This window comes from Hyperolius riggenbachi, chromosome 12 (genome assembly GCF_040937935.1).
Source record: "Hyperolius riggenbachi isolate aHypRig1 chromosome 12, aHypRig1.pri, whole genome shotgun sequence".
NCBI lineage: Eukaryota > Metazoa > Chordata > Amphibia > Anura > Hyperoliidae > Hyperolius > Hyperolius riggenbachi.
Window position 1 is genome coordinate 90,561,429 of NC_090657.1, and position 15,261 is coordinate 90,576,689.

The 15,261-nt window shown below is 43.3% G+C and overlaps 1 protein-coding gene across 3 annotated transcripts in view; it reads left to right on the top strand.

The window, feature by feature from the left end:
- LOC137541038 (inactive phospholipase C-like protein 2) overlaps positions 1–15,261 on the top strand; it is a 478,057-nt gene that overhangs the window by 186,445 nt on the left and 276,351 nt on the right. The window contains exon 1 of one of the 3 annotated variants that reach the window (XM_068262182.1): positions 518–2,126. The exons of the other annotated variants lie outside the window; for them this stretch is intronic. Within the exon in view, the coding sequence (XP_068118283.1) occupies positions 1,899–2,126 (228 nt within the window). The 5' untranslated portion in view covers positions 518–1,898. Of the gene's footprint in view, positions 1–517; positions 2,127–15,261 lie in introns of those variants that run through there. 3 annotated transcript variants of the gene reach the window in all.

Sequence of the window (15,261 nt, forward strand, 5' to 3'; positions counted from 1 at the left end):
AAATCGCGAAACGCAAACTCGTATCCAGCACCATTTTCAGGCGATTTCCCGGCGATCGCTTTTCAATGCTTTAGTAGCGCTAAACACGATCGCGGAGAAATTGCTGCACTTCCAGTGATTTTTCCGGGTGAAATTGCGGAACAAAACGCCAGCAAAACTCGCCGGCATTTTGCGCTTCTAAGTGTGAATGGGGCCGTACTGTTTAAAATTGCTATCCAAATCGCCAGAAAACGTTCATTAAGTCGCTTATACTGAACGCTAGCGATTGCGATTGGCGATAGTGATTTTTTAGTGGGTTCCAGGCCTAATGCTCCAAGACTCATCTGTCACTGATCTATAAATATCAATATTCAGTCTTTTTTTTCCCTTTGTACTGTTTACATTTGTTGCCGAAAAGGAAGCGTGCAACCCCTGGCCTCGCTAACCCAGTCCCAGGCTGCAGAGGCATCCTGTGGCCATAGAGGGGTTAATAGCGTGCAGCCTGAGCTGTGCGGACCCCGGGTGCAGCCGCAGCAGCAGCTCAGACGGCACGTGTGAGTGAGGAAGTCCCAGCTCAGAGACGGGGGAGGGGGCTGACTAATAGAGGCTGCCTGCCTGGCTGAATGCATGGGGACTATCTAACTGCACAGCCAAGAGACCCCGGGAACGGCTCGCATCCAATCACAAAAGCACCGCGGCAGCCTTCCTGCAGCCGAGAACCGCTACAAACCGCTCTGCAGGCAGCGGAGTCCACGGGATGCAACCACCAGACCTCCTCCTTCAGTGGGATATGACAGCCAGGAGCCTGCAGAGGAGTCAGTGAGAACAGCTGAGCCCGCAGGATGGTCTTTACAGCATGCAGAAAATCCCCTGCACTAATGAAGGAAATGTCCCACAGCTGACATCCTGGAGAATCATCTACTGCAAAGCGGAGGATCTTCTAGGGCCAGCAGTCCCCCTGCAGCAGTGATCCAGAAACTCTGTGGTCTGTACCCCACATCTCTGTTCAATGAACCAGCAGCCAAATCAGGTCCAGTGAGTGACTGCAACCCTGACCTTTAGATAGCCTGTACCCCATTTACTAGTGACCCAGCTCTTGTGATCCCCCTGTATGTGATGACCCTGTACCCCTCTTCCTGACTGACATGGTGATCCACAAACTCTGTGCTCTGTACCCCACATCTGAGCCAGCAGCCAAATCCGGTCCAGTGAGTGAATGCACCCGACTTGTAGTGAGACTGTACCCTACTAGTGACCCAGCTCTTGTGATGACCCTGTATCCTTCTTCCTTACTGGCATGATGTCCCTGTACACTAAAGTGACATTCATTCAATGATAGAGCTCTCAAGAGTTTTTCGATTTTAGTGACCCTAGTTCTGATCCCAATTAATGGACTGTTTCTCACCCATTGATCACCATGAATGAAATGACCTTACACTGCAGAGCTTTATTAATTCAGTGACACTGTCCCCCAGAACACGCGTTCTGCTCCCACACTGCCTCTTCCTATTATCTCTGCAGTTACCTCCCCCTCTGTACATCTTTGGCTATGTACTGCAGAACTTTAGTTTAGTGGCCCAAAAGCACAGATCCCCCTGAAATGTGAAGGGGCAACGTAGACCCTTCTCCTTCAAAAACCACAAAATTCATCATAACTGATCACTGTGACAATCCCCAATATTAAAGCACAGATTTGTATTTTCTTTGGCTCTCAAGCCCTGCAACTCTTCTGGCTTTTCATACCACATCCATCCAATCAGCAGAGCAGGGGACTTGTGCCCTGCACAGGACCATCTCGGCATCACGTTATGCAGATAGGCTGAAGGACAAGGTGAGGAGCTCTCTACTTGCTGGGCAGTGCCAGTAGTTCTAGGACCATTGGATTATGCCAGGCTGAGGTGCTCCTGACAGCTTGCAGCATGGCAGATGGACGGGACACGGCTGCCTGTGCTGCTGCAGCAGCTGCTGTGGTGGTCCTTGGGGTGCAGGATGGTGGCTCTTTTACTTCAGGAGGTCTCCATGTACCTGGTGAAGAGCTGGTGGTGAATGGAGGATACTCAGAGGACAGTCCTCAGTCTGGGAGGAGCAGCAGGGACCACTCAGGAGAAAGAGGACAAGGGACCCCAAGAACTACAGGCATCATGAAGGTAACTGTCATTGCCAACATGTTATTTGTGAGTGTACTGTATATTAAACTTAATGTATCTTCTAGTAAGTTTAACATTTTTTCCCCTCATGATTGATCTTATCTAGGCCAGGAATACATTTTAAATACCTAACCTGTCCATACCTGCTGTCACCAAACCTCTACATTCTTCTAAAGAGAATGTGTAAATGTAGTATTCAAGTTATTACATATCTCCAGGAGCCACTACAGTCCGAGACGTCAGGCTGATCCACTGGCTTCAGTGTTGTCTCTAGTCTGGAACAAGTATGCAGATCAAGTGGCTGAGTACTTGTTCTGGGTCAGGGAATCAGAAATGGACAGCCTGTTTGGACGGGGGACAGCAGTGTCGGCCTGCATATTCCGGCACTAGTCTAGTTTAGGGGAGCCAGCAGGAAACCTCATAGAGAATATCATCCTCTACAGGACAGAGCGTTATGATTGGCTGAAAAGTGTGGCCGTAATTTACTAAAACCTAAAAGTTAGAGAGCGTCCTGTGCACCCAATCGCGTTAGCGAGCGGAATTTCCCTATGAGGTTTCCTGCTGGGTTCCCTAAAATAGTCTAGCGCCCGTATTTCTCTGGTGATAGGTTCTCTTGAAGCAGCCACTCACATCCTGTTGCTTGTCCAGCCTGTACACACAGCTGTCATTCAATTAATCTTTATGAAATAGCGTCTTATTTTCATACAACCCTTCCTCGTGACAGAGAATGTTCAAATAAAACCCCACATACCTCAGATCCTGTCATTCACATACATCCGTTGTCATAGTGTTCCCTGGACAATGTGAAACATTGCAAATGAATATAAAAGTAAACTGCATCCGTTCAGATGTCTGTCTATAACCCTATGTAAGCATAATAATAGAGCATAAAAGTCTTTAAAGTGCCCCCTCTGCAGGACCATAGAAGAACTGGGAGCAGAATGTATGGTGTTTTTGTTTTTTTTTTAGCTTTGCTATTTCACTAGCTGATAAATGAGTGTACCTGTCACAAATATTGTCTGTAAGGGTGACCTCAGAATTCTAACCAGAAGCAGGAGATAAACCAGAATTGGAATTTGAATGGAAGGTAGGAGAATTTTTTAGGAACTGCATTTGGGAATGGACGATAAGTTGATCAACAATCGACTAGTGAATCATCTGCTAGTTCATTGGTTGTCCGTTCCTGAATCCAATTAGCTCAGGGATGTCAAACTAGTCCTTCGAGGGCCGAGGTCCTCACATTTTTGACACAGCTCAAAATAGTTGATGGGACTGAATCAGGAAAGCTGTGGTCCATCAAGTAGAACACATTCCTTTCTTTCTCAGTCCATCCTAAACACTGGCATGGATCTGGCCCTTCATGGCCTGGAGGTCGACACCTGTGAATTAGCTAGTGCAAAGTTCAAGTTCCTAAATAAAAATTATAATTCTTGTAATTTGAACATTCAGCAAACTTTTTGCTCTGCACTCATGAAACACAGATGATTGGCCAAATTTAAGGGTGCAGGCAATTTGCATTCAAGCCACAGTTATTTGCATCTAATTGGCCATCTTTGTAATAGACTCACAGGGCAATCGCCTGATCAAAGCTGATCAAATTAATCACACAACTTTTCTGAATCCTTTTCAAGCATAATTTTAAGGCATAGACTGATTATCTCTAGAAACCATTAGTTTAATGGGAATTATGGAAGCCATTGATCAGTTAACTGAAAGCTTATAAAAAAACAAGACTGCCTACTTTTTCCCTTCTGGCCTCCCCTGTTCTACTAACAAACTCCCTCTTTCTCAAAGTTTCAGGAATGACATCGCACTGGGGCTTCTGGCTCCTGGGGTAGAGGCAGCATATCACAGTGCTGCCTGTGCTTTTACCTCTTTTTTTTTTTTTTTTGTATGGCATGCGCTGATTGACCTCTCTCCTTCAATTTACAGCTCGGACTAATCTTTTTTTAATGATGGGGGGGGCATAATTATGTTGGATGCACACTGGCTGTGAGTGTGTGGCAAACAAACTGCTCACCCTCAGCCACTCCATTCCTCCTCGGGAAGGTACACACAGTACAAAAATGCTGCCCCTGAAATCTCTGCGTCTGATGTAAATGTTTTACCTTGCCTCATAAGAGAAGCTGCCCTGGGCAGAGAAACATATCGCTCTAATGGGCTGATGCCTATGAGAGGCGATCTATGTGATTGGATGTCGGGGGGAGGAAGTCAAATAAAAAAAATAGCCAATTTTATTTAAAAACAAAAAGCAATTTTGTTACTAAAAAAAAAAAGAAAACTGCAACAGCAATCAGATGCCACCAACAGAAATCTCTGTTGGTGGCAAGAAAAGGGGGCGAGATTCATTTGTGTGCTGAGTTGCATGGCCCTGCAGTGATCTGTTAAAGCTGCAGTGGCCTGAATTGTAAAAAATGGCCTGGTCACTAGGGGGGGTGTAAGCATGTGGTCCTCAAGAGGTTAAAGGGGAACTGTAACCAAGGATTGAACTTCATCCCAATCAGTAGCTGATACCTCTTTTACTACAGGAAGTTTTTGCCTTTTCTGAAATAGATATCGTCAGGTTCTGTATGGCTGAAACTGGCTGTATGGTGAAACTCCTCCCACAGTGTGATGTCCTGACAGTTTGCAGTCTGTGAACCTCATTACATTATGGGAAATAACCGCTTTTTCCAACTGCCAAGCAAGCAGTATCTACCTCTGTGCATAGAACTCTCAGAAATGAGCATTCCGTAGTGATCACCTGGCAGCACTAGTAATACATTTCAGAATGTGAATTGGGAAGGAAAGCTTTTACAATGGGCAAACACTGATTAAATAATCTATAAAAGAATATTGTAAATGAGAAGCATTGTTTTTCCCATTATGTCACTTTCACTACAGTTCCTCTTTAATTACTGTTGCCAAAATGGATGTTGAGGTATAACCTATTAATCCATCATTCCAGAGTTTTACTTTAGCTTGAATTATCATAAACTTTTCACTTCCTATGCCACCTTTTTTATCATTCTTTTTTCTCGGTATATTCGGAATAATTTTCCCATTGACCGGAATAATTTTCCCATTGACTGGAAAATATTTTTTTTCCTACCAATTAGATAACTTCTGTGACAGATTTTGTGCAGGTATCCCAGCCTCCTCTCTGGCACCCCACCAGTCAATGAGTTAAAAAGAAAATCCATTTTTTTCTTCTTCTTCATCTCCAACACTAAATTAGCCTATTTTCCTGTCATGCTGTTAACAGCCCACACCAGATCCTGAAATCCTTGTGCTCGTTTTCCTCCTCCTATTTCTCATCCTATCCATACATATCTTGTTCTGTACATTTTCACTTATCTTTCAGTGTGCCTTATGTGAGCTCCTGAGGTACTGTTTGCGTATCAGGCATTTTTTGTGACAGTCTGTCAATGGAGGTATCTTTCCCCGACAGGTAGCCACACCCTCGTCTGTCATGTATAGCAGACCCTGCTGTGCAGATGGTTCATTTTGCATCTGGCTCTTCCAGTTGGCTGTCTTTAGCTTCTGCAAAATGCTGTACGAGTGAAAGAGGCATTGATACGCAAAGATTATGGAAGGATCCCATACTGATATATTACTCCCCCCCATATATAATAAGCAGAAATTAACAGCTTTAAAGAGGACTGTTAGAATTACTTTCCTCCCTGGCCTGACTCCCTCATCATTTGATTAAGATAGCCCTCTTCCCCAAATCAATCACCAATCTATTCACCAAATGGCTGGTTCTAAAACAGCAAAGATGTTACACTGTGGTCTTTGACCTGAAACAGAGCAAAATAGCGAGGGGAAATTTGGGGCACCATGCGCCGCCATAGGCTGTAATGTGAATTATGGCTATAACGGCACTCAGACAGCAATCTGGGCAAAGGACATAGACCAAATTACCGTAATTCAGCTGCCAGCAATAGCTGGCAGACAAATTATGTGTTTTCCTTCTGAGTCCATGGTGGCCTGGAGGGAGAATAGTAATTAACGTTGCCGGGCCCTTTGCAGGAGTAGGATGAGCCATTTTTCGGCTTCACCCTGTGCTGAAATTTCCCAGCACCATTTTTGCATGTATACCTTTGACCTCATTTATGTGGTGTTTAGGATGAAGCTATTGTGCTGTTTGAACAGCTTGCCTTCCCTCATTGTCTTTTGGGAGGCATTCTGTTATACCCACCACTCCCTCTCTCCCTGTGGCTTCATTGGTGGTGCATACAGTCAGGGCTGTGGAGTCGGAGTAATTTTGGGTACCTGGAGTCGGTAGTTTCATAAACTGAGTAGTTGGAGTCGGATGATTTTTGTACCGACTTCACAGCCCTGCATATACAGTAGCTATGACTTTCAGAGCAGGGGGATGGCAAGGCTATGTTGGACTTGGTACGGGGAGCTGGCGGTAGCCTGCTAGCCCACATTCCTCTTATGTAAGGCCCTGTACACACTGGGGGATTTCTGTCGCCTGGCAAGGATTGGTACACGACCGCTGTTTACACACTGGAGAAGCTCACAATTCATATTTCTTCTATCCTATAAGTTCCTATACCTGTTCTAATGAGGTCTGGCTTACTGCAGCCTTTTCTAGTTGCACTGTCTCTGTAATATATCTAATCTTCTTTTTTTGTCAAGCCTTGTCGAGCCAGAGAGGAATGCACGGCCTCTGCTGTGATAGGGAGAAGTTATGCATGCCCCCTCCACATATATACATATACACATATACATACACACATAAATATATAGATAGATAGATACATACATACATACATACATACATACGGTACATACATCGGACAGTACAGATTCTCTTTAAACCAGGGGGCTTCCAAGTATGTGGTAAAAACTGTGCAGGTGGCCATGTTTGGGACAAGGCTCCAAGCAGACAGCTGGAAAGGACAACCCATAGTCATGAGGGATCATCGCAAAAAAAAAAATTGCTGTAATTTTCACAGGAGTACTGACACTGGACTTGCACCACTGGCACAGGGCCACCTTCTCCAATGAGTGTTGTCCTCAACTCTTCTGCCTCCAAATTCCCCAGACCTTAATCCAATCAAGCACTTTTGGCGCTACCTTTTTTTGATGTGTCTTGACTGGACCCACCATCATGCAACTGTGTGACCCACTGCAGTTGGCATGAATTTAAGTACTTCAATCAACCATCCAGTGTCTTATTGAGTCATTCCCCTAGCTATCATCCTTGCTGTCAGGCAGATATTCTGGATATATTAACATGTGGTCATAATAATGATTCAACTGTATTCTGCTGAATGCTACTAATTTACACAGCTGGGCAACTGTATCTACAAATGTTAACTGACTGTCTGCATCACACAGGCAAATGATAATCTTGTCACATGACTATGGCAGCCAGTCAGAGAGCTCTATTTACAGTTTGCTGAAACTCTGATTTTGACTGGCAAAAGAGCTAAATCCCAAAGTTGATACGACGGTGGAAAATAGAGACATGGTGGCATAACCTATATAAACAGGCTCCCATAGCAAGAACCTACCTAGCAACCTATTAATCTATGACTGGACTCATAAAGGGGTTGCATGTTAATTCGGTCATGAAAATGGCACCATATAACGTTTAATGTGACCATCTTGAAATCCATACATTATTAAATTAAATTAAATTGCTGTTAAGGAATACTGATGTGAAAATAAACAGAGATAAACATATGTACAGTGGTGTGAAAAACTATTTGCCTCCTTCCTGATTTCTTATTCTTTTGCATGTTTGTCACACTTAAATGTTTCTGCTCATCAAAAACCGTTAAGTGTTAGTCAAAGATAACATAATTGAACACAAAATGCAGTTTTAAATGATGGTTTTTATTATTTAGTGAGAAAAAAAAACTCCAAATCTACGTGGTCCTGTGTGAAAAAGTGATTGCCCCCCTTGTTAAAAAATAACTTAACTGTGGTTTATCACACCTGAGTTCAATTTCTGTAGTCACCCCCAGGCCTGATTACTGCCACACCTGTTTAAATCAAGAAATTACTTAAATAGGAGCTATCTGACAGAGAAGTCGATAAAAAGCACATCAAAAGCTAGACATCATGCCAAGATCCAAAGAAATTCAGGAACAAATGAGAACAAAAGTAATTGAGATCTATCAGTCTGGTAAAGGTTATAAAGCCATTTCTAAAGCTTTGGGACTCCAGCGAACCACAGTGAGAGCCATTATCCACAAATGGCAAAAACATGGAACAGTGATGAACCTTCCCAGCAGTGGCCGGCCGACCAAAATTACCCCAAGAGCGCAGCGAAAACTTATCCGAGAAGCCACTAAAGACCACAGGACAACATCTAAAGAACTGCAGGCCTCACTTGCCTCAATTAAGGTCAGTGTTCACGACTCCACCATAAGAAAGAGACTGGGCAAAAACGGCCTGCATGGCAGATATCCAAGGCGCAAACCACTTTTAAGCAAAAAGAACATTAAGGCTCGTCTCAATTTTGCTGAAAAACATCTCAATGATTGCCAAGACTTTTTTGAAAATACCTTGTGGACCGACGAGACAAAAGTTGAACTTTTTGGAAGGTGCGTGTCCCGTTACATTTGGCGTAGAAGTAACACAGCATTTCAGCAAAAGAACATCATACCAACAGTAAAATATGGTGGTGGTAGTGTGATGGTCTGGGGTTGATTTGCTGCTTCAGGACCTGGAAGGCTTGCTGTGATAGATGGAACCATGAATTCTACTGTCTACCAAAAAATCCTGAAGGAGAATGTCCGGCCATCTGTTCAACTCAAGCTGAAGCGATCTTGGGTGCTGCAGCAGGACAATGACCCAAAACACACCAGCAAATCCACCTCTGAATGGCTGAAGAAAAACAAAAGTGGCCTGGAGTGGAGTGGCCTAGTCAAAGCCCTGACCTGAATCCTATTGAGATGTTGTGGCATGACCTTAAAAAGGCGGTTCATGCTAGAAAACCCTCAAATAAAGCTGAATTACAACAATTCTGCAAAGATGAGTGGGCCAAAATTCCTCCAGAGCGCTGTAAAAGACTCGTTGCAAGTTATCGCAAACGCTTGATTGCAGTTATTGCTGCTAAGGGTGGCCCAACCAGTTATTAGGTTCAGGGGGCAATTTCTTTTTCACACAGGGCCATGTAGGTTTTGAGTTTTTTTTCTCACTAAATAAAAACCATCATTTCAAACTGCATTTTGTGTTCAATTATGTTATCTTTGACTAATAGTTAACGGTTTTTGATGAGCAGAAACATTTAAGTGTGACAAACATGCAAAAGAATAAGAAATCAGGAAGGGGACAAATAGTTTTTCACACCACTGTACATGTATGTACAGTGCCAGGCTTACAAATAACTAGGCTTGTTCCTTTTTTTCCCCCTTTCTTTTTCTGCCTGTAAAAGTTTAACTTTCATAAATGCAAGGGCTAGTTTCTGTCCAGTCATGACTAAGTGCGTGGACTATTGTAAGGCCTGGTTTACATTGGCCTTAAAACCGAAAGGATCATTGGACTATAGTGAAATGGATGTGAATGGCTCCAGTGGATCCGTTCACATTGGTCTGTTTAGAACGGATCTGTTCAAATTGATCTGTTTGGTACGTTCCAAACTTGCGGTCCGGTCAGCGGGTCTGCTGCGATTTCTCCGGACTGACAGATGTGTTGCATTGACCGCATGCTAACAGAACAAAATGTCACAGGTAGAAAACTGAGCCTTTTAAAAACTGATTCGTGCGAGATCAGTTTTCCATCTGTACCAGTGTGAACCAACCTAACCATCACTGAAGAGGAATTACAGCAATAAACCTTTTTCCAGCCAGAGAACATCTGAGAGCAAAGAAGAGATAAAAACATCAATAGTTAAGATTTTAGTCCTGGTTTACTTCAAAGACTGTGTCATTGAGAAGAGACAATGAAACATTAACAAAATAAAACTGGGATATCTCAAAAAGTAATTTGTAGGTGTAGCAACAGAGTGCATACGTCACTCAGTTCCTGTAGTGCTGGATCCAAGTTGATCCTGACAGATGAGACCAATGGTTCGTACGTTTAGTGTGTTGTTGTTATTATGTGAAGCCGTTTAGCAGTTTACTCTGTACTTATCTCCTGAGTATAGTTACTTATCTTGTAAATAGAGATGAGTAAAGAAGGCATAAATCAGTGGGTGGGGGGAGGGGGGGAGGATATGCTATTGGGTAATATCAGTAGTTTTCATTGATATCTTATCACCCAACCTAACACGATCCTCACTTGAAGCCTAACCCTAACTGACCGCCCCCCTGCAAAATCTGCCAATATCAGTGCCACCTTTGCTACTAAACACACCCTTCACCGATATTTGTGCTGCCACAATTTAACCACTGGACGTGGCTATAGATAACATTGCCGTCGATGTGGCTCATATTTTAACAAAGCAGTGACATCGCTCGAATCACCTGCTGCAGCTGTGCACGGCCATTCAGGAGCGCGATCGAAGGAAGCACATGGATAGGACAGTTTATGTGCCCTTGCTCTGACTGGGCTCAGTCGGCGCTTTGAATGGAGACAAAAGCAGAAAGAGTGTGAGAAGGCTTGCTAAGCTGAGAAGAAACAGAGGTTACGGGGCACTGAAGAACCCCCAGTTATCATAGCCTGCTTTAATACTTATTCTTTGTTCTGGTGTGCTTTAGTAGCAGGATAGCATGGCTTGTGTACCTTTTAAAGAGGAATTGTAACCAAGGATTCAACTTCATCAGTAGCTGATACCCCCTTTCCAAGAAGAAATCTTTTTCCTTTTTTTTAAACGGATTATCAGGAGACTCTGTATGGTATGATATTGAGGTGAAACCCCTCCCACAGTGTGATGTCAGCACCCAGGTACTGACATCATGCTGTGGGAGCCTTGTTGCATTGTAGGAAATAACAGCAGTTTCCAACTTCCAAAAAAAGAAGCATCTTCTTCCACAAACATCACCTGCCAGCAGTAAAGATGCCTCCTGTGATAAATGTCAGAATGTACATCAGGGAGAGGAAAGCTTTTACAATGGGCAAACACTGACTAAATCATGTATAAATAATTATTGTTAAAGTTGAGCACTTTTTTTCATTACATTATTTTCACTGCAATTCCTCTTTAAGTTCTCTTCGTTAAAGGTCAACTATCAAAGTTTACTAAAATTCTAAATGCCACATCTATTTCCAGTAATTACTAGCAAATAGCAATACTTTTTTCATCTTTTAGTGATTTATGTGAAGAAAATATGTAATTTACATAGAACAGGTCTCACTGTGGGCATTACTATGGAGGACTGTGCCCAGCACATCCAGCATACAGAGACAGTCCTCACTGGCTGTAATACTGTGAGTAAAATGTGTTCAGAATGATAGAAAGCAGGAATATAGCTTCAAATGTGTGTAAATAATCATTAGCTGCAGCAGCTCTATGTGCTCCTGTGTCTCACTCTCTGCCTTGCATTGTAAACAGTTTTCAAGCCAGGTTACAATTCTGCCCCCCCCCCCCCACCTTGCCGACACAAGATAGTTACAAAACAGCCAATAAACGCACTGCTTTCACACAAGCTGTGATGAGAGACCTCTGAAAAGCATTTTAGGGTTTCTGGCTAAAGGCTCTATAGGTATGTGGGGTCTACAGAAAGACATTTTTTGATAGTTGTTCTTTAAAATGGACCTGAACTCTTGCACAGGACAGAAGGAAAACAAAGAGAAATGCACCCTGTATGTATTTAAAGAGTTTAGCCTGTTTAATTCCCCCTCATTTGTGTCTAATCACAAGTCGTAATTTGATCCCACCCCTGTGTCACCTGACTGCCATGGCAGATAAGCTAATTTGACAGTACAAGATGTTAACAATATGTCTGCTTCCATGAAAGCAGGAAGTAGAAACATTGTAGCTTTATTTCAGGATTTGTATCAGCTGTAATAAAGAAATGTTTTTCTTTAAAGGTTATATGATGTTGTGTATCTTTTACAATAGAGAGGAAGTTCTGAGTTCAGGTGCGCTTTAAGGGGAGATTGCTTTCAAAGACCTCTAGTAAGGCAGAGCATAATGGGGAAGGTGAGATATTCTAATGGCACCAGTGTGAGATCATTTTTCATTTAGGTGACCACATTATACTGAGCTCTGATTGCTATGGATTACAGCTCTTTGCACCTTATTATAGCTAGCCCTTATTGAATAAGCTTTCGGTTACCAGACTGTATCCTCTATCCTCGGGTGAGACTGCCAAAGTTAACCATCTCCGCTCAGCTGGGTGGGAAGAGGTTAAGCTCACCTAGCGATGTGATGGATGCACCGCCATCGGACAAGATGGAAGAAAGGACATGCTGTACTTCATACTCATCACCAATGCAAAACCTGCATTAGGAGGCAGGGCGGTTAATTATTCATTGCGGAGCAGGATCTGAGAGCGGGCTACAAAAGCACGGCGCTCGACCTCCAGAGATGACAATCTCTCACACAACAGGGCTTTTCTGGCCCAAAATAAAATAGCAGCTCTGTGAGCTGGATTTAATCTGCTGCTCCATAGAGACTTCAGCAGTTTTAAAGGCATTTAAGGCTGAGGAAATTGTCAGAAAAGCTGGATGCACAGTGGATATGCACCAGTGAAATTAGAGAGACGGGTTTGAATTCCTGAGGTTGGGGTAATTCAGCAGTTTTGAGTCACTTCCTGCAGGGCATGATGTGCAGTGCCCTGTGTATCTCACTGTATAAATCTTTATTTGTCTGTTTGTCTATCTATAGTCCTATTATCCTTTCTCTGTGGCCTTGCAGCTCTAGGAGATGCCTGTGTTGCTGTTTATTTTCCCTCTACCATCCCTTCACTCACAATGATGTGACCTTGGACAAGTGACTTAATGTGGCCTTGCTACCCTTGTGTTTTGTGCATTCAGCTGTATCTGACAACAATCACATCTGAATATTTCTGTACATGAGTCACATGTAGTACTAGAAGTATGCAGACAAGTCTGTGTGAGCACTCTTCTCTGCATTTATTTTTGTTTCTGATTTCTTCCGTTATGATTGATTTTGTACATCAAACACTTTTGAAGGCGTGTGACTGATTTAAAGTGAACCTTAACTGCGCAACAAAAAAGTTTCTCTTACCTGGGGCTTCCACCAGCCCCCTGCAGACACCCTGTGCCCGCGCAGGCACCCTGCAGACGGCCAGTTTTGTTTTTGGCGGCTGGCCTGTTGCTTGGCCAGTGCGCCTGCGCGGTTCTGGCCGACCTAGGCCCTAGATCGCGCATTCGCAGGATGGCCATGGCAACGGGAGCGCTATTGAGGGTTTTGCGTGCCCAGGACTGCAAAGGCCCCGCGACTGGCAACCAGTGTTGCCAACTTATCCCTTTAATTACTGACACATCTAAGTTATACAGGTTCTGGTGCTACTTGCACATGATAAGTGCCTTAACTGCATCTACCTAGCCACAAAACCTGTATAATTCATGTGTCAGTAATTAAACGGAGGAGTTGGCAACACTGCTGGCAACTGGCTTACTGTGGGGGACTGGATGATCGGCGAGTGACAGCGCTGGCACAGGACGTCTGCAGGGGGCTGGTGGAAGCCCCAGGTAAGTGAATTTTTTTTTTTCGTTGCTCAGTTAAGGTTCACTTTAAAGAGGCACCTTAGTGACATGTAATAGCATGTAGCAAATGATTCAGGATACCCTCTTTTATGCCGATTATACTGGTGTCTGCATCAGAAACACTTCCTTTATCTACATTGTATATTGGCATGTAGGCTTGCCCATCCAGTGATGTTTAGCTATGTTGAATTCTTCTCAGATATTTTTTCTACTGGATTGGGAACACTGAGTATAGAAATGTTCCACAGAGCTGCACCTGTCAGCACTAAAGATGTTGCAATCAGTGATATATTTTAGAATGTAAATTGGGGTGAGGAAAGATTTTATAATGGGCAAACACTGATTAAATGTATGTAACGACACTGTAACCAAGCAGTTTTAGTACATTATTATTTTCTTCGGTATGGTAACGCACTGCATGAGGTGAGTTAACACTAAACACACCGTTTACAGGGAAACAAACGCTTCATTTTATGCTTCACTGTACTGCGTAACGCGGCCTAAATGCATGGTTCAACTTTTTTTGCGCATCTCCCAACTGTCCCTCTTTTGGAGGGACTGTCCCTCTTTTGGAACCCAAATTCTTCTGTTCCTCCTCCTTCATTTGTCCTTCTTTAAAGACTTATGTACAGATCGGTGTTAACATATGTTATGTGTTTAACAAACTCTAAATTTCATTCCCATCAATTAAATTGATATATAGTGGAGGAAATAATTATTTGACCCCTCACTGATTTTGTAAGTTTGTCCAATGACAAAGAAATGAAAAATCTCAGAACAGTATCATTTCAATGGTAGGTTTATTTTAACAGTGGCAGATAGCACATCAAAAGGAAAATCGAAAAAATAACCTTAAATAAAAGATAGCAACTGATTTGCATTTCATTGAGTGAAATAAGTTTTTGAACCCCTACCAACCATTAAGAGTTCTGGCTCCCACAGAGTGGTTAGACACTTCTACTCAATTAGTCACCCTCATTAAGGACACCTGTCTTAACTAGTCACCTGTATAAAAGACACCTGTCCACAGAATCAATCAATCAAGCAGACTCCAAACTCTCCAACATGAGAAAGACCAAAGAGCTGTCCAAGGATGTCAGAGACAAAATTGTAGACCTGCACAAGGCTGGAATGGGCTACAAAACCATTAGCAAGAAGCTGGGAGAGAAGGTGACAACTGTTGGTGCGATTGTTCGAAAATGGAAGGAGCACAAAATGACCATCAATCGACTTCGCTCTGGGGCTCCACGCAAGATCTCACCTCGTGGGGTGTCAATGGTTCTGAGAAAGGTGAAAAAGCATCCTAGAACTACACGGGAGGAGTTAGTGAATGACCTCAAATTAGCAGGGACCACAGTCACCAAGAAAACCATTGGAAACACATTACACCGCAATGGATTAAAATCCTGCAGGGCTCGCAAGGTCCCTCTGCTCAAGAAGGCCCATGTGCAGGCCCGTCTGAAGTTTGCCAATGAACACCTGAATGATTCTGTGAGTGACTGGGAGAAGGTGCTGTGGTCTGATGAGACCAAAATAGAGCTCTTTGGCATTAACTCAACTCGCTGTGTTTGGAGGA